This window comes from Mastacembelus armatus, chromosome 6, assembly GCF_900324485.2.
Source record: "Mastacembelus armatus chromosome 6, fMasArm1.2, whole genome shotgun sequence".
Classification (NCBI taxonomy): domain Eukaryota; kingdom Metazoa; phylum Chordata; class Actinopteri; order Synbranchiformes; family Mastacembelidae; genus Mastacembelus; species Mastacembelus armatus.
The window spans coordinates 4,241,706-4,261,510 of NC_046638.1; the positions used below are offsets into that span (position 1 = coordinate 4,241,706).

The 19,805-nt window shown below is 40.8% G+C and overlaps 2 protein-coding genes across 16 annotated transcripts in view; both read right to left on the minus strand.

The window, feature by feature from the left end:
• Window positions 1-8: 8 nt before the first annotated feature.
• On the minus strand, window positions 9-4,324 carry LOC113133606 (protein PML-like). Of its 2 annotated transcripts, XM_026312529.2 has the most exons (3): window positions 4,228-4,324; window positions 4,031-4,082; window positions 9-879 (listed from the first exon to the last, which is right to left on the minus strand). In XM_026312529.2, exons 2-3 carry the CDS (start codon window positions 4,080-4,082, stop codon window positions 347-349), a joined length of 585 nt encoding a protein of 194 aa, XP_026168314.1. In that variant the 5' UTR covers window positions 4,228-4,324; the 3' UTR covers window positions 9-346. The 2 variants fall into 2 exon arrangements, with proteins under 2 accessions (XP_026168314.1, XP_026168313.1); XM_026312528.2 differs by lacking the exons at window positions 4,031-4,082; window positions 4,228-4,324 and adding an exon at window positions 964-3,900.
• Window positions 4,325-5,208: 884 nt separating this feature from the next.
• Window positions 5,209-19,805, minus strand: part of LOC113132512 (unconventional myosin-IXAa-like) — a 118,927-nt gene continuing 104,330 nt past the window's right edge. For 5 of the 14 annotated variants that reach the window (XM_026310647.1, XM_026310644.1, XM_026310639.1 and 2 more), the window contains 18 exons: window positions 19,530-19,733; window positions 18,169-18,266; window positions 17,739-17,842; window positions 17,268-17,488; window positions 16,666-16,782; window positions 16,184-16,372; window positions 15,802-15,849; window positions 15,605-15,716; window positions 14,526-14,587; window positions 13,200-13,392; window positions 12,673-12,801; window positions 12,446-12,551; window positions 12,095-12,226; window positions 11,455-11,578; window positions 10,544-10,597; window positions 8,714-8,916; window positions 8,171-8,313; window positions 5,209-8,064 (listed from right to left, as the gene is read on the minus strand). In XM_026310647.1, coding sequence (XP_026166432.1) covers window positions 7,676-8,064; window positions 8,171-8,313; window positions 8,714-8,916; window positions 10,544-10,597; window positions 11,455-11,578; window positions 12,095-12,226; window positions 12,446-12,551; window positions 12,673-12,801; window positions 13,200-13,392; window positions 14,526-14,587; window positions 15,605-15,716; window positions 15,802-15,849; window positions 16,184-16,372; window positions 16,666-16,782; window positions 17,268-17,488; window positions 17,739-17,842; window positions 18,169-18,266; window positions 19,530-19,733 — 2,628 coding nt within the window. In that variant the 3' untranslated portion in view covers window positions 5,209-7,675. Of the gene's footprint in view, window positions 8,065-8,170; window positions 8,314-8,713; window positions 8,917-8,990; window positions 9,205-10,543; window positions 10,598-11,454; window positions 11,579-12,094; window positions 12,227-12,445; window positions 12,552-12,672; window positions 12,802-13,199; window positions 13,393-14,525; window positions 14,588-15,604; window positions 15,717-15,801; window positions 15,850-16,183; window positions 16,373-16,665; window positions 16,783-17,267; window positions 17,489-17,738; window positions 17,843-18,168; window positions 18,267-19,529; window positions 19,734-19,805 lie in introns of those variants that run through there. The other 9 variants (XM_026310642.1, XM_026310640.1, XM_026310651.1 and 6 more) reach the window with 7 other exon arrangements.

Here is a 19,805-nt window from a genome sequence, read left to right on the forward strand (position 1 = left end):
ACAAAAAATCTGGGAGGATTAAACAAATGTTTATTGTTTCTTATGCAAATATCTGCTACTATTAACTGAAAAGACAAAAGAGTACAACACAGAGATGTGTTAGAATTACTTTACAAAGATTACATAATAAATCATCAAACAACAAAAATATGGCATATCTGTGTATTTGGGGTGCATTTTTGTAGCTTATATTTTTATTTATTTTTTCTAAAGACATTTTATTTAGGCAACTTGCATTTTCTTCTAAATCTTACAATTGACAGGTGAGTCTGTCTAACTCATACTTAAAACATCTTTTCCAAAAGCATATTTTCTTTTCTATCAGTTTTTCTTTTTGCAGCTTTTTTCACAACCTTGTCATGGTGATACAATTCAAGATGTCTGCTCTTTCGGGCCTCCATGCTTTGAACAGCTCCTGCAGCATCCTGGCATCCTCCGTAGCATTATGGGCATTGTAGGTCCTTCCCAGGAAGTCCTGGACCAGAGTCTCCTGAGAATAACTGCTCAGATTATCAAACAGGTTCTTGCTTAGTGGCAAGGTATCCAGAAACCCAGACACCACCTGCTGAAACTCCTGCCAGAGCAGGCACTGCCTCAGAACTCTGGTGAGCACTGGCACATCAAACCGCCTTGCATTGTGGGCCGCCAGCAGCACAGGGCGTTGGAAGGAGCGAAGGAAGGTGATGAAGTTGGTGAGAGCCTCCTGGAGAGGGGTGGTGTCCACTGGATTCTCACCAAGGAACAGACTGTTATTTCTGACGCTAAAGCCTGTGACCAGCTTGGCGCCCACATCGAAGTCACGGCCAGGGAGAATGTAGACATTATAGGCCCTGTCTCCACAGATGGCCGACAACTGAATAATATCACACACTGTGGTGTCTGAAAGTAGAGGAGAGATAGATTATTGGAGGATAACAAAAAGAAAATTTAATATAGCCGCAAGCGGCGATAAGCGGCCCTCGCCTCGAGAGCACCGCCTCCCCCGGCGCACCGCCCCGTGAGCAACCAGTAGTCCTCCTCGAACCGCGCAGCCGACCTCGAACTGCGTCGCCAGCCGCCTCACCGGGAGCCCTTTGAACGATGGCACGAGTCCGAGCCGGAAAGCCGAGGCGGAGGAGTTTTTCCCGGTCAACGTGCGTTTTAGAGACAAACGGCGAAACGCTTCACATCTCCATGGTAACCACAGCAGCAGTTGAAAACACAGCTGCACATTTCCAGACGTATCGAGACACAAAAACACGCAGTCACGCAAACAACAAACAAACATATTCAGCCGCACAAACCGTTGCACACACCCGTGGACACACGCAGACCAGCAAACCTACACATATATCATCGTAAATGTTCATTTGACTGGACGCAGAATTCAGACCACATACAGCCACACATACAGACACACATACAGACACACATACAGACACATAAATGCAGGAGCAACAGCAGCAGACATTCATTCAGCCATTGCACGTTTACGTTTAAAACTCCCTTTGAAAAACAATGCTGGATATCAGTCATTGCCACAGAAACAGTGTGGAAAATAGAGCTTTACTACCACCTGATGGCAGAACTGAGGATGTGCTCCCAAACAACACTCAAGTCAAGTCTGTTGATTAAAAGCCAGCTCAAACTTTCTTCCTTCATTATTATAGATGGTTTTGGCACTCCTAAAACAGGAGCCCAGCTTGGCTTGATACAGTTTTCCACAAACGCTCACTGACAGTTCACCAGTTGTAAACACACATTTCCAGATGTACTGAGACACAAAAACACACTGACACACATATTAGGACATTAACAAATATATTCAGCCACACAAAGCATAGCACACACCCGTGAACACATGCAGAACAAGAATTCTACACATTTATTGTCCTAAATTTGCATTTGACAGGACTACCAAAGCTGAGTTGGGGAATTTTGTAAATCACTCGGGAGGCCACAGTACAGATCAAAAGTCACATTTGTCACAACATCACAGTGAAATGAGTATTGTCTCTCAGAAAACACAAGATTTATTCAATGCCAAGGTCAAACTGTGGATCCAGTCACCTCACTGTGAGTCTTAAGTGAGAAGAGAATTTGCACCCAGAAAGGTGAGATGTGGGATTTTGTTAACTGCTGCAGAGGGCACATCTCTGCGGCCACAGTGAGACAGGCACATACAGACACACATACAGACACACAGAAATGCAGGACGGCAGCAGCAGTAGACATTTATTCAGCTATTGCACCTTTAAGTTTAAAACTCATCACCACGGCAACAGCATGTAAAATAGAGCATGGCTCTCATTGGCTTTTTTGATTGGGATCCTCTAAAGGATTTGTCTGCAAAATTTGGTACAGTTTTGACAAACTAAAATGTGGCTCTCCATGCAAACTTGAAAGCCCTTACAAAGGGGGCGCCACTGCGCCTATTGTGACTTTGATCGGTCACGTGGGTTCAGGCCCGTGGGGAGTGTAAGTGATTAAAATCTGACAACACAGCAGCTGCAGATATTGCTACAGCACTTGCATCTTTAAGTGTAAAACTCCCATAGGAGTCTGTCATCTCCAAGATAACAGCATGGAAAATAGAGCATGACTCTCATTGGATTTTTTGCTCGGAATGCCCTAAAGGATTTGTGGGCAAAATTTGGTCCATTTCTGACAAAGTGAATCTTGTCTCTCCATTCAAATTTTTGCAAATTTTCAAATTGTTATACAGGGGGCGCTATAGCGCCTACAGTGATTTTGTTCAATCACCTGGATTCAGGCCCCCGGGATCTACAATTCATCAAGTGGTCCGATTCCAATCCGACAATGCGTGCGCGATCTGTGACACCTCGAAGGTGCCAAAAACCTGCGTCAACTTGCCGCGTCCGCCAAAGGAAAACCGTAAAACTTATTCACAAAATTTGGATAACTGTTGCAGCCCCATGGGTCTAGGTGATGCTGGCCAAAAATTAGCTCATTGGGTGAAAATCCCAAGGAGGAGTTCGTTCAAGTTTGAGGTGAGCAAAAACAGCGAACTCAATGATCTCAAGATAAACTCCCAGCTGGTGGACTTCCTGTTGGTCACATGACCTTGACATGATAGGCTTTTTTGCTTGGCCTGACATGAAGAAGAGATGTGCCAGGTTTGGTGAGTGTGCGATGAAAAAAATGTCAGAGGAGCTCCCATAGGCATAATGTATTTTGATTTTTGTCAAAGAGCCATTCTTTTGAGTTTGTTTATGAAATCCATAAAATATCAAATTTCCACGCAATTCTGAGGGGTATGCAAATTTTGGTGAGTTTTCACACACGTTCGGGGGGTCAAATTTGAGGGAGTTTCGGAACGTGACTAATGATAAAAAATAAATAAATAAAATAATAATCTGAACAATTTCCAGGCCCACGCCTACCTGACACCCACATATTATACATTTACAGAAAGATCTAACGCCCAGTAACGTCATGGTGGGGTGCGGGTAGACACTAGACGATGCCTGAAACATACAGAAATTTTTCCTCTAGATTTTGATCTGTCAGAGTCAGACACCTATAGAATGAGTCATTTTAATGTCAACAGAGCAAACTCTTTCCACTGATGAAATCCATAAGAAGGCTGATGTAAGCTCCAGAAAAAATGGACATAGTACTAAAACTGTTTTTGTCATACTTTATCTTTATTGTGACTTTTGTTTGGCTATAGCATTGCTGTGCTGCCTTATTTAATCAGCCTTCAGGCTGGGTTGATAAAAACACTTGGTCTGTTGCTGATGTAACAACTTGTACTTTACTTGGTGGCAAACTGCAAAACTGCAAAATAACTAGCAAATCCAAGTAAACGGACCTTGGGAAACACTATTTCTCAGCTTAAACATAAATCTTAATATATTATCATTAATATAGATTTTTCTAAAAATACAGAAAATATTTTACACAAATATTATTAAAAGTAGATTATTAGAACACAGACTATCATTAAACAAGGTAGATGAAATTTCACATGTAACAATAACCTGACTGATAGAGGATTGATAAACAGACAATATTAACATAATGTTACCTAATCCAGTTGTCTCCAAGTCAAAGAAAACGATGGTTTTGTAATCAGACATCTGCAGGATTTAAGAAAAAAAAAGGTCAAAGTCAAACTCCAGTCAGGCTCTGATGACCTGATAAACCTTAAAGAATTAAAAACTGGCAGTCCGATCAGAAGAAGAGACAGAAAACATCTGCTAAACTGATGAAGTGTCAGCTCACCGTGGTAGTTGGACGTGCTGCTGCGTGCTGGGACAGATGTCATGTGAAGGCAGCTGCAACAGCCTCTTTATATAGTCTGTGCCAACTAACAGCTGATTCCACCGCCCAAGCATTTCAAAACCTACAGAAACGCAGGCACCTCTACTTTCATTTTAGTGAAAGAGAAACGAGCCGCTTTTCTTTTTTTGCTTGTTCAGTTTCACTGTTCCGGTTGTCGACAAACAAGTTTGTAAGTTTTATTTTTGACGAGGTGAAAAGAGGCGTTTGCTTTGTTTATCAAATAATCAACCAAATCATTTAATCAAATAATGAGTACAGAATAAACAAGAATGCTCATAACATGAAAGGTTCTAATACCCGGTCTCTGAATCCGATCAGTCTAAGTCCGTTTAACGAAAAAGTGTCTTTATTTTCTAACTTTCTGAACGGGAGGTAGGAGAAATAGAGCAAATGTCAGATTATTAAAGCAGTGAACGATACGAGATCATTTATTCCTGTAGCCTATTTTAAGACAAAAATAATTAAACAAGGAAAATTAAACAAACCAAAACTGAGAGTATCATCTACTTTGATTCAATATTGGAGTTTTCAACAGATCTACAGCTTAGTCATTAAAAGTGTATTTAAAAAAATGTAAACTTTTACTTAGCCTTCGTAAACTGTCCTTAGAGAAGTGTAAAGAAATAATGAAGTCATAATGTACTCTGACTAACACAGCTTTATATTTTTAAAGGGTACATTTGGTAAACAAAACCCTTAGGTTGCAAAATGCAAATACTTTTACGTGAATGTAAATGTGACTTTGTTGATAAGAAAACACAACAAACCTTTTATCTCAAATGAAAAGGAACACAAAGGTTTCATGTTGTCCCAAAAAAGACACACTAAGAAAATAAGGAAAATATTGATTGTTTCAAAGGATAATACACTGACAGGATGTCTGTCATGCAAAATATTACACGACTCGTTATTTTTGGCTGCAGTTTTGCTTTTTTAATAAGCAGATGAATTTCCCCTGTAAAGTCTTTTCTTACAACCATAGACATGTTTGTATCAATAAAAAACAAAATATAACACAAATTGCACCTTTTACATAACTGTGTCTGGAGTGGCGCAGACAAAAAAGACACAACGCTTTTTTTTTTCTTTTGCTTTGTAGCACAAACATGACAGACTGAGTGTGGCCTGTTAAAATGTTGGCATGACTAATAGTAGATAATGAACCGTACACAGGATAATATATCCTCTTAGAACACATTTTATAACAGATTCTTTTAAACCATTGTACACTCCCAAAGCATGATCATAAATAGTACATACACTGTGTATAAAAGAGCAACAAAAACAACCAGAGAAAGCAGAGCATGCCTTCCAGTGACAGGTACATTCACTTTTTTCTTTTTTGTTTTTTTACAGAATGCCATATGGACAGCCAGGACATGTACAAATAGCATCCCCTCAAACATCAGCTTAATTGTTGAGATATTTTACCAGGGATCAGTTTTGTCCATTTAGCTCACCTCTGGGAAGTTTTTGTTGTAAAAAAAAAAGCCAACACACTGCAGGTCTCCACAGCATTCAAAGAGAGATCAGCACAGTCCTGACTTTGACTTGCAGCCTTAAGGAAAAGTTAAGATTAACACTGACTGTGTTGGTGACATCGGAGCAATAATCGCCAAAAGCATCTGATCACAGATGCAGTAAGCACAGACAGATACTGCAATCTTCCAAATGAGACATCATTGCTGTAAAGCTACTGAGTAGGCCATGAAACTGAATATATGCTGACTGTTCTGATTTTGTATGGACAGAGACAAAGAGCAGGAATATGTAGAAACACGTGGACGGTCTGAGAGTTAGTTGCTACTTGCTTTTGTCTGGTTATCAGGCAGATTAAATGCTACTTTTCACAGCCAGAGCCAAGAGAGAAGAAAAAGAGCTACTGTTATGTCTGTTAAAAAGAGAAGAAGAAAGCATTTCGGATGGCTCAGAGGACATCATAAATGGTTAGAGCGTGAATGAGTGCAATAAAATTTAGACAAATGAAGCATTTCATAAGTCTGAGTTAGTTTTAGCGTCACTTGATGGTTTTCACCCTTAGAAGACGATTTTTTGGGAAAATGTTATGTTTATATGTGAGTAGAGACACACGCACAACTGGGGGCTGAAACAGTGGCTGGAGTTATTCATTCATTCAGACATGCACACACACACACACACACACACACACAGAGGAAAAACATGGATTTCATATGAACACAAAATGAAACAATATTGACAACAAAACTCTCTCTGATATCAATAACAACATTTATAATACAGCAATAATATATATAAAAATTCAAGTCCTGACACAGTAACACTGGTGTTTCTGAATAAAACAGAAGGGAAAACAAAGGTTTACATGGAAAGGCAAACACAAACCACTTATGGCTGAATGACATCTCAGATCAAGTATGTGTGACACCCAACAGGCAGCACAGATAGACAGATTCCTTCTATTACTTCTGAAGAGTATAACTCAAGGACATCCATAACTAGCTCTGTTCACTGGCAAACAGGAAAAAAAACAGAAAATGACAGGAAAGCAAAACTGGGCACAGAAACAAAAGTGAAATTTGAGTTTCAGATTCTTCACTTTGCAAAACAGGAAATACAGGCTGATCAACAATGAATGACCCAGAAGCAGCAGTGGAATTTCTATGTACACTTTTTTCTTCTGTAACATAATAATAATAATAATAATAATAATAATAATATAACATACAGCTGTAACACATTTCTATACAGTTTCTTCAAACAAACATGAGAAAAAGTGTGATGGAGAAGCATGCAGCCTATTGGCTGCTGTGTCTTGTGTAAACGTGAAAAGCAGACGTAGCTTGGTGCTGGTTACAGACAAAATGTCCGCCAGTACAGTAAGTATGGCTACATTTCTTCTGAGTGGTGTTAACCACCTGCCCACATGCTAAAAAATAAAGAAGGGGCACTATAAGATTAGGCTTTGCAGGTGTGGGTTTTATCTGTGTCTCACCCCCCGTCCTTTTTCTTCTTCTTCTTTCTTCATTCTTCTTCTTCTGCTTCTTCTTCTTCTTCTTCTCTCTCTAACTGACCCTGAATGCTCCAGCAGGGGTCAAACAGCACTGAGATCAGAGATCTAACATGGCTGACCATGTTTATCAGGTGTTCACATTAATTGTCAGTCTTCCTCCTTTGACCATCTGTTACTTCTGTGTTACATCCCCAGTCTTTTCTTCTTTTATTTATTTCTGCTATGACTGGACCAGGGGAGGAGGGGGGTGTGCACTGAGAAAGGGCAGCAGTTGACGCTGGGCATTAACTTTACCCTGTGACCAGTCTCGTCCAACCCCAGACTCTCCCTGCTCCACATTTTGCACACTCCCCTTCATTGGAACAGGCGTCGGCTGGTATTCCTTCCCACTCAGCTTCACACCATGAACTCATTGCTGCCGTACAGAACCAGCTGTTGTGGCCCCGAGCTGAAGTCCGAGTCCCTCCGGTGGTTTCCTGACGGCTCGCGTGGTGAGCTGCGGCTCAGCCTGAGCCTGTGCCGTGTCTTACCGGTTCTGTGTGTCCCCTCCCCCTCCGTCAATGGGGTCCCCAAACCGCACGATGTAAGCAAGGGTCCCGAGGAGGAAGAGCGGAACCGGTAGTGAGGGGTTGGAGAACCAGAGGCATTAGAGGAGAGCGAGGAGGAGGGGTGGTAAGAGGAGGAGATGGTGGAGATGGAGTCTGCTGAGTCTTGGGAGTCCGGCTGACGGCGCAGAGCTCGCCGGCTCTTTGGCTCCAACTTTCTTGACCGATAAGTGCCACGCTCTGTGGAGGGAGAGAGCAGCAGTCATGGCAGACAGGTGGTAAAGACACATTTTACAATTTACACACACACACACACACACACACACACACACACACACACACACACCAGAGGGGTCGGAGGTGGCTCCCTCAGTTTCCATGGTGATATTTTCAGAGCTGTCCGCTGTACCAATGGACGCTTCAGATTCAGGAGTCTCATCATCAGACGCCCGCGGCTCCAGGATCAACATCTCATACGTCAGCTCCTCCCTGTCGACCCACATGTACAGATTAGATGGTGCTTTACTTAAATCAGCTCATTTACATTTTAGGCATTTATTTATTTTGCGATACATCTGTGTGTGTCCTTAGAGTGATCTATATATCTATATAACACACATTTACTCTAAGCTTGCAGCTGTTTTTTATCTTTACCATGTATTGGGTGTTGCATTTGCTAAAATTAATCTCTAGCTGTTAGATATGAAGAATGAGTGATTTTCATTTATTTATTTGCTTTTGAACTGGATAGTTATGTTTTCTGAAATTGTTTTTGTTTGATGTGGAGAAAATTAGGTGTATATACTAGCTCGTGCAGAAGCTTTATGCAGTAGATAACACGAAAACCCTTCCAGTGTCATGATCTGAATAAACCAGAGAGGTATCGTACTTTTCTTTCTGCAGACTCTCAATCTGCTCAGTGAGAATTCGCTCCTCTTGCTGCATCGCCAGCTGCTGCTGCTCATTCAGCCCGGCCTCAGCTACGTCCTCTCCTCCGCCTCCTGCACTCTCTCCATCCACCACAGGGGACGCTCTGGGGCTGAGAGGAGGTGAGGGCATGTGGGTGCTGCTTTGCCAAACACGGCCTTTGCTCTGTAAACACACACAAACAATATTACACAGAGTGAGAGTGTGTATTAGTGGAGGCTCACCAATAAAAATCGTTTAGTTGACAGTAACAGGGATGGAGCACAGACAGCAGACTCACTTTAGACACAGCTGGATGTTTTGACCACATGGTAACTACAGCATACAGACGACTGACTGAACACGGTTCACAACAGCCTAAGAAACTATGGGTTCTACTGGATATCACTGCACACAAATGTCTTCTCTTGCACACACACAGGTAGGCTTTACCTTAAGTTTAGCTGTGTTAGGCTGTGGGTTCATAAGTTGTGGAGCAGAAACAAAAAGCAAAGGGCAGTCAGTGAGCTACAGTCTGAGTGGTGCTCTCTCTGTGCATTCACCACAAACACAGACGAGGCTGCAGTAACAGCAGCAGTTGAACACCAAGCTATAAATTATACAGTAATTACTTCATCATTTTTCATTTTAGTCTGGTACAGAACAGGAATTTCATTTATCCCACTGGAATAATACTGGTATCAACCAGCTAGGCAGTTAGCTTGGGTTACTTTCTGCAGAAATCTGGCAAAGACAACCCAAAGCTACAACACTACTATGGAAAAATCTGATAATAATTTGTTGTACAAAGGCAAAAGAGGCACAAGTACTGCATCTAAAAGTGTGTGTATATTGTAAGTGAGCATTGTAAGATCTATATATATATATAGATCTATACCTACATTATGACGTTAGTCAACTGATCTGTGTCTTTATACAAATCAGTGTAATTCTTCTAATGTTCACTTGTGTGGCATCAGTTGAACTGAACGCTGATGACCAGCATCGCCGCACTTCAAGGTCATATTAGCTCCTCAGTGTGACCAGGTGAACTTCAATGAGCAGTTCAGTTTCAAACTATAAGTCAAGTCAAGTTCTCTGCCTTAAGTCTCACCATGTTTTTAGAGGATATGTTAACTCGAGGGGACTCAGTGCCACAGAAAACTAATAGCTGTGTGTTTGCCATGGCATGGTTGCATGTTTTATCTGAAAGATCAAGGTATTTCTAAACTAAATATGTTCAATGCATGTCTTCAAAAAACTGCAAAGGCCAAATTTAGAAACAATCAAAAGTTAAAGTGAAGTCAAAAGTATTCATCATGACTCTGGGCGATACATTTCATGGACTCCAGGCTTTAATACAAGCAGCAATCATCTACAGACATAATGAAAACAATGACACAATGATTACCAGGAAGACTCTAATAGACAACTATAAAATGTGCCTTCTGAAGACCACATTATATTACTTCACTGTACCATCACACGGTTTTTAGAGTAAACAAATATAAGTTATAAAACCATTTGTTTCCTTTCCCACCAGGTGCAGGTAGAAAAATGAACAATTTCAAAGGGGTCTCTTGCAAACCTTATGAATGAATAATTTCATTATTACATTATAACCTGTCAACTAAGTGACTCACAACAAAACAGTAACAAGTACACAAACAGAAGCTCAGACATCTAAAAGAGAACTAGTTTATAGACAGATGTGACGGCCACTGTGACTGGACATTACAGACAGTATGATCAAATAGACTGACGGACAGGACTGGTGGTTGGCGGGCACATGGAGCGAGAGGGGCATACATACCGGGGTGGCAGTGCGGGTTATGCTCATAAACCTAACAGCAATAAGTACAGGTTTCTGGAAGGAGGGGAGGAAGGAGGGAAGGAAGGAAGGACAGGTTAAGGTTAGGGAGCGGTGAAGGTATTCAAGTAAGCATGGATTTGGTGATTTTCAGGTCAGAAAATGTCTAAGAATTTAGGTTAAAACAGCTAAATTTGGTTGGAAGTAAGAGTTTTTAGAGACAGATCTAATCCAAGGCTGAATTACTGCCCATGGGCCCCAAAACCTTCAGGGTTACTCGGCATCAGCTGGTTCTATATAATATAATTAATAACAAGTTTGTCTGACATATGTCTCAACTATTGTGATTTATGAATATATTTGGGAATATTGTGATCCTCCAGCTTGTGGCTCCATGTTGTAGATGGACTCTGTGGTTTAGGACCAGTAGCGTTTTAGTATATTTTGTTGTTGTTTGTGTAAAATTGCTTCAATTTCTCAACTATAACTAAGAGAATAATAGGTAATAGGTAATGTACAGCAGAAATGAAAAGAGAGAGGGTGTTTTCACATATGCAGCCAATTTTTAAAGGATTGGACACTTGTAATTTTTATTTTTATTTTATATACAAATATTTGAAGGTATATCCTCTTGAGTGTGTTTTTGTCAGCTTTTGCATGTGGAACAAAAACACAGCAAAAGCTGTTAATGAAAGATGTAAATAAACACAGAGAAATGAACTCCTGCCATGGCTGTGTGAAAACCATGCCAGCTGCTCATGGAGCTGAAAACTGTCAACATTTCAATGATGAGTGAGTGGAACAAGTAGAAAAACATCCACCTTGGTGTCAGTAAGGATTCATCATAATATCTTTAGCATGATGAGTCTGTAACTTGGCGCAGGAACCTGCTGTTTGATGTCTGACAGTCTTACCATGGACTTCCTGATGTGGGTCAGTCTGCTCTTAGCTTTGCTCTCTGCAAACTCCAGACTGCTGATGTCCTTCAGACGAGCTTTGTATTTGCTCATCTGCTCGTTGATGATCAGCTCCACACACCTACAGGTGAGAACACAGAGGATTGGACTGCGGATCCATCCTTAAGTTTGTATGTAAAGTTTGTTTGTAAGTTCTCAGCAGTACCAGCTAGAGTTTATTAAACTGCCATTAAAACAGACATTTGTTAGCACTTAAAGCCTTTAACACCGTCAAATCACACCACATGTCAGGTCAAATGTGTTGACTTATTACTCTTCACTCAGCAGCTCATACTGTGAATTAGTCAATTAGCATTAGTTTTCCCAATTAGTTAATTAATTAGTTAGATACCTAACCTGGCAATTACTGGGTTTAATTATGTCTTAACAACTAAAAAGAACTAGTTTGTGTGGTGCCACCTGTTTTAATTCGATAAAGCATACTTACATGACCTACCCACCCATTTTACCATGAATTTAAATCTATGTGGTTGTCTGCCAAACAGCTTGCTAATGTTGTGGAGCTGTGTATACGCTGCATCACTGTAGGAAATGGAATAATTTGTGAAACTGCTATTGTAAAGGAGAAAGGACGTACGCGGTGGTCTTGCTTATATCTTGAACGCTCTGCAGTGGGTCGATGGTGTCAGGGCAGCGTAGGATGCAGGGAGCGAACACGATGGCGAGGGCGTTGGCTGACATCCTGTTAGTCTCTTCCTGCAGAGCAATCCTGTAACACATCCCAGTATGATCCTGTTATGCCTGATTTTGTTAATTAGAGAATGTATTCTCACTGAACACTGAGAGTATGGCATGTGATGGCAGTGGACGGTTTAAATCTGGTTTAAAGGTTTAAAAAGGTTTTAAAGGTTTAAAAATCTGACCACACAAACTCTGGCTCTATTGCCTGAGGCTCTGCTGCTGATGTTGCTTCTATCTCATAACTCACCTGACCAGATGGAAGATGAGGCGCTCCAGTGTGCTGAGGTGGGTCCTGCTGAGTTGGTCGATCACCGAATACACCCCTCTGATCACCTCCCGCTTGTCTGGTTGACCTGAAAAAGGACCACAGAGTTCAAGGACCTTCTGAAAGTGACTCTCAGCTGAAAACTCTGAAAGTGACTCTCAGGGCTGACATACAGAAAGAGTCACTGAAGGTGCTAATTTTGACCTTACCCATGGCCCTGAGGAACTCCTCATACAGTTCAAAGGTCATGAGAGGGCTGGGCAGGTCACGGAGCCACTGTTTGAGAACGCTGGCAATGACGTGGATGTTGTAGTCATCCAGGTTCACACTGTTCACATCTGGAACAGGCAAATACAATGAGGCAAATTAACTTCCCTCCACGCTTCTCTTTTCAGCCTGCTAGCAACTCGGATCCAAGGATGGAAATGTTGGTCTGTCCATAACTATTTGAAGGATACCCTTAGAATCCGGTACAGACAATTGAATTCAGTTATGCCAAATCTGGCTAAAACTTTTCTTCATGTCCAACTTCTACTTGTGACTACTTTGGTTCATGATGAAACACCTGTAAAATCCATGACAGATATAGGTACATTAGCTAAAACTGCTAATCACAGAAGTAGCTGTAAATAAATCAACTAAAAACGTAGACGTGAAATGTAAAAGGGCATTAAGATTTGAATTCAATTTATATGTAATTCATTTTCCCTTGGTTTTGGACCCCTGTCAGTTTCACCTGTGTCCAGCCCCTGACGGAGTTCTTTAATCTTATTGGTGGAGCCCGACTTCCTGTAAATGCCCTCTGTGTAGAGGCCGTGCATCTCAATGTAGTTGATGAGTTTCTCCACAAGGTGGGGCACCGTTCGCTCCTCGTTGGTCAGGCGGGACAACTCCACGCCAAACTGTCGAGATGACAGCTCCGGATCATACTTGTATACAAAAACACAGAAACATATGACGGTTGGGTTTGGACTGTGTCAATGATAGTTTAAAAAAAGCTTTCTACCCTTAATAGCTTTATGATATTTACTTAATGTATAAATTAAGTTTTAATAGTGGTTAAAATATTGTTTCATTAGTTTGGACAATAGTTGCGTTGGAAATTATCTTTGTGAAATTACTAATTTATTGTGATTAGAAATGTTTATGTCAAGACTAAGTTACGATGTTTATTTTTTTATCCTGTCAGACAAATCAATTCCAGCTATAGCTTAGATAAAAGAATGGACTGATACCCCATAGTCTTTGCTTGTCTGTCATAACAAACACTGGGCTGACCAAAATATTCTATAACCCTTAGAGCCAGAGTTTCAATTTAATAGCCAGAGCACAATCCTATAGATGACCACCACAATGTCAAACCACCAGATATCTGGCAGAATATCAGACATCGTTCCTGAACTCGCCCAGTGAAGCTATTCCTGTAAATCCTCAGCCCTCAGAACCCCAAAATAATGGAGTTAACAGACAAGCCATTGAGCTGACTGGTATTCCTGGAGCCAGACTATTTTTAGGATAACAGTATTCAACCTAAACAGAAAAATAAAAGCTCAGAGCAGCAACCCTCTTAGTGTGTTGAACTGAACAAGGGTGAGTTTATGGCTTCTAAGAAAATTCTTGCCATAAAAAGGAGATTGCTTTATTTCTTAACTCAATAGGGTGCAAAGTCTCATTTTATGACTTCATGGCACACAAACAGCTGTGGCTGATAAGTGTAATTACATATGTGCATCTGTCCTTAGACCAAAGCCAGAAAATGAAACCAAGAAAGACAAGGTTTTTTTGACATGACAAGATTAGTTAGCAATTTTTTAGAGTTATGTTATTTCTTTTACATCTACATTTACAATGTTTACACCAAATGCTGGTGAAATACACATGACAGAAATATTGTAATTTACTTAGTTTGATGACATTTAGTCAAAAAGTGCCGTAAATCACAAAGGCAATAACTGAAATCATTGTTAGTGATGTGCTATGATATCCAAACCCAGTTTTCTGTTCACTGTGATATCGAAACCTAAAACAAGAAACCATAAAACAAAAACAAATCCCCACCTACCTTTTTACTGCACTTGGTTGTCATCTTGGAGCAGCACTTCCTGTGGCAGGCGTAGCGACACACTGCAGGCAACAGAACAACACAGTCAAAGTGATGGCATTTCTACAGCGTCCTCACACCTCATACCCCTGCACTCGGTCAGAGCTCAGAGGCTCAGGCAGTGGCACAGTTTGGCTGTGATGTGCACTCTCTGAAAGCGCAGATGGAGCTTTGTAACTAGATTGAAGATAGATTTATGAAAAAAGCAGGAGGCCTAATCCAATTTTTCTGATACTCAGGGAGGCAGGGCAAGTGGGTGAGGTTTGTGAGTATAAATGGTCAGTGTGTGTTTTGAGTGTGTGGAAAGAATAGTGTGATGAGGGGGAGAGTGTACTGTGCTGTGTGGTTGGAAATAAAAAATACACACAAGGACATGAGTGACTGTGGGTAAGTGAGTTAGGAGAACATTAGGAACTGCTGGTGGTGTGTATATTTGTGTGTGTAACGTGGAACAGACTGCAGATCTTTGCAGCCTGCTTTAAGGCTTTTAAACTCTAGTTGCTCCCCAAGGTAAAGCTTATCATATATTACAAATTTGAATTCTGATTGTGCATCAAATCCAGAAGTCAGAAAGTCACTGAAATATATTAAACATTAACAACATTAAAACTTGACACCTGGTAACTTGTGTTTACAATAAAGTGGCGGACAGTTTGGTTTTGATTTAACTGCATGCAGCAAACAACCTAAGTTTGGGTTTGACGTGTATAGAAACACATTGAATCCGAGGGAACACATGTTGGCGACGCTAGTTGTTGTGGCCTGGTGGTGGTAAAATGAACTCAATTTACTTTATTTAAAGGGTTTTGGCAACACTTGGCATCAGCATGTGCATCTTAGGTTGACTTTATTGTAATGTGTGACATTGGGTTTTTGCATTTATTGTTTCTGTGTTCTTGTCCAGATCTCTTGAAGAAACTGTAACCCTGATGAGAATTGTACCTTACTTGTGCAAATTACATGAAAAGAAAGGAAGGACCAACCTAACTGAGCTACAGGTCTAACAAATTCATGTATGTTTTTGTGTTTCCACTCCTCACGTTTGCAGACGCAGGCTCGGTCCATCATCCAGATGAGGGAGGAGCAGTACTCGCAGTAGGTGGGAATGCTGTACTGGGTAGACTTGAAGATGTGGCCATTGTGTTCCTCCACCTACAGGGGGCAGCAGAGCCATTGGTCACCGCAGTTAAAACATAAAAATCATTGCTGTTATTCCAAAGGGTCACTATAAACTCACAATGTCAGTTTCCTTCTTCCTGGACTTCTTGCGCTCACGTTTAAGAGCCTGAGAAGAGACAAACATGTCACATTGTGCCTGTGATGTATTTTATGTCTGAGAAATGAAATACGTGCTTGATTGTCTTAGAATCTACTACATGGATTTTAAATTAAAAAGGTTTTTTTACATTTCCTATTATCAATTTTACAATTCCCATTATCTGTACTTATTAAAGTGTATTGTAGAGTTTTTGCTTGCTTACATTTTCTTATATTTTCAGCAGATTACATTGTTAAAAATTACTCCAGACCAATCATTTGCTTGTAAATAAAGTGTAACAGCTTGAGACAGCATTTCCCTAATTACCTTTACATCCAATGATCCATTGTATATATCTTACCCTGCCAATGGTTCCCTCCATGGGCTTGTACTCAGTCATGAATTCATCCAGGAAGACTTTGAAGGTGTTGACCCACACCTTCACTGGCGACTCGCTCCAGTCTCTCTGCTCCAGGCGCATGGTCTTCTCCAGGATGTGCTCAAACAACGCGTAAAGATCCTTGTAACGGATACTCTTCCCATCATCCATCTGGTGGTGCAGGCCAGGAAAAGAAAAGAAAATTTGACAGAATGACCTGATGGCAGATTTATCTTCACAATGTCTGAATGAAATTCATCAAAACATCAACTAAACATCAGCTACTTGACTTCTTGACTTAACATTTGCTAATCAGGGACCTTCCACTGAAACTATTTACAGTTTATTTTAGAAACTATCTTAGCGTCATTTTATACTTTAGTGTACTTCACTGACTTCCTTCACTGATCTTATTGTGTTTGGAGCATCTGAGATTAAAGAGAGACAAAGCAGCAAGGACTCACAGCCAGAGCAGTGGAGTACGAGTTGAAAATGTTGATCCTGAACTCCTTCAATGCTTTCTTGAAGACAAGATCCACCATGGTGTCCTTCTTACCATCTTCAGAGTCCAGGTCAGCGATCTGCAGACACATGTAAACAGCTCAATGAGTCAAGAAGGGACGACACAGAAACAATAAAACAGCTGAAAACATTCAACTATTTACAGAGACTATTTGACGCTAAAATGTGTAATGCAAAAATGTGGAACTACCCTATGGTACTCGAATGCAACAGCATGTTTAGGCATCTTTAGGCAATTTGAGCACACAAAATATGAAGGCAATGCACTATAGATTATCACAACATAACCATATCCATGGGTCCTGGGGGAACACTGGAACGTGTCTAACTATGTGTCTGTAGTAATTTAATAGTAACTGTTGCGGAAACAAATCTGACCCATTAACAAAAAGACCAATCAGAACTTATGGTCACATAATAAATGGACATAGTTGCTGTAGGATTAATGAAGTTATATTTTCAGATTTTTAAAAAGCATATTTAAAAACAGAATTTTAAATTGCAAAGGTGATTTCAGTGTGTATAGGAATATTTGCCCTCTAACCTTCTTCATGAGGAAGTCGTTCATGCTGCGGTAGTCGTGGGCTGAAGTGAGGATGTGCAGTGTGTCGTTCTGCCACTGAGAGGGCTCCAGGGCAATGCTGCTGATCTTCACACTGCGACGCCTCCTCATCTTCGGAGACAGCTCCTTGTTCTCCTTAGTGTCCCTGACCCCCCGTGAAGGAGCAACCTCCAAATCTGGACTGTGAGGAGGTGACTGGGCCTCTTGGAAACGAAGATGGAAAGGGAGGTGGAGAGAGTAGGTTTACTAAAATGAGTTGTGATTTAGCTACTCCAGAAGTGAAAGACTAAAGTCTCTATAGTGAAAATGTGTTTATCTCATAACCACCATTTCCCATGCTCTGTTGACCATCTCACCAAAACCAGCAACACACATTTATTTTTGTACTTCTACAAGTGTATATGTGTGTGTTCTGTAGACTTAAAGACAACACATCTTGTGTCTTGTTGTTACCCTGTGGTTCTCCTGCTTCACTCCTGCTGGCCTGCTTCTCTCTTGACAGTTTTTTCTCACTGTGTTTTGTCTTACTCCAGAAGCGCATCTTCCCTCTCATCCTGCTAAATCACAAGCACAATAAATTCATTTAAAACAACTTCATTAAAAAATACATAAAAAACTAAATAAGATAAGTAAAACATGTCATGTCCTGTCAGTTGTATGGTTGGCACATGACATGCATCCTGATGTCACAGTGCAATATGTAAAACCCAGTAAAGCACCACAGGTACATTACAAGACTAATTTCCAAATGCACCACTGAAGAAAAAGGACATATTGATTTTGCTATGTTTATGTAAAAGCTGTTGCTTTCTGCCATTTAAGCATGAAGCCAGAAAAAATCAGGAAAAATAGAATTTCCTTTGTTAGACACTTGGGGATCTACCTTCCATCGTGACTGGAGGTTTTCCTGAGGACCTCCACCTTGCCCAGGTCTCCTGATGACATGGTTTTATGAATCTTCTTCTGATCTTTGTGAGAAGGCTGGAGAGCAGAAATCAACAACCAGGTGAGACAAATGTACTTCAATTTACTGGAATCACCTGACCAGGCTTCGTCTATGACGCTGTCTGTGTGTATGTGTGTGATTTTGTTTTTTTTTTGATGGGTGCAGTTTATTGAGCTCACATGCATTATCTACAGCAATACTGTGTTATTCACAATGAATGCATAATCTCACATCACTATTGTTGATGTTTGAAAATCATGTAAGCTAAAACTATTCTGTGCTTATACTAAATCTATTGAATCTGAAGTAAGACCAGCCAATAAATCAGAAAATGAGGCTGCTATTAAGATACTGAGAGAGAAACAGAAGTCATGCTTGGGAGGTCCTGTTAGATGATGACGCCGTTAGTGAGAAGACAAGTTGCTCGAGGTTTAAACGTCTCCAGCATGCAGGAGCAGCATGTGCTTTCAGACGAGGCCAGTTTCTGAGAGTCAAACAGCCCCTACTGTGAAAATGTGCTCACTGTTAAAAAAAAAGTTGGCATTTTGAGTTTTAATCTTTAATTTTTCCTTCAAGAAAACTTAGAGAAGTTAAAAGTGACTGATAGGATCCTGATTTTATTTGTTTCAGGCTGCAGCTTCAGTATTTCTTTCATCGATGCACTGTTGACAATGACAAACCAGAATTAAGCTTTAGCTAACAAACACCTTTCCTTCATGACTATATAATCAATTATTCAATTACCTGAATATTTGTTGTCATTTTAGAATATTAGTTAATTATTAGTTAACTTAATTATTTTATTGTTCCAACTTTAAAAAGCAATGCTGCTGTGAATATTTTAGATTAAAATCAGTATGAATGCAAATCTTGGTTGACAAAAGCGACTTTAAGACATTTGTCCCCTTTTATTATATCTTATACTAAGATTTAAACAATTATCCTCAAATTAAATACATGTTTACTGAAAAAAAAACATCAGATCAAACTCAAAAATGTTGACCTATCCTTTGATAAAAGATTCATGCTCTTGAGATGCTGGGCTAACGTCCACAGAGCATGTGGCCATTCAATGCAGACCCACAAGAGTGCTGGTCTGTTTGAGTGAAGCAAAGCAGTGTCAGTCTGATCGGTCAGTCAGACTGCAGCTCAGTAGTGAAACAATCCAATACCAGTGCTGTTAGCAGTGTTAAAGGGCTCCTCCCCAGCCGCTTGGCCAGGTCCACCTAAACAGTGAGTGGAGGGGAGGCAGAGTGGACAGGAAACTAGTTTGGAGATCATGGGATCCGGTATTTTACCATCTCTGAGTCACTGTGACAGTCGGCCTCAGGGTGGGCACATGAGGGAGACAGGGAGGGGGGCAGCGTGCGGGAGTGGGCGGGGACGTAGTATTCATCATCATCGTCCGACTGGGTCGCCCCCTCAGAGTTACAGCGGGTGAGGAAATCAGAGCGAGTCCGGGACATTCGAGCTTTCTTTTTAGGGCCGGGGCGGCCCACCTGCTTCCAGGTAACCAACCACAGGAACATCAGATCAGCTACTACGTCATTTGTGTGTGTGTGTGTGTGTGTGTG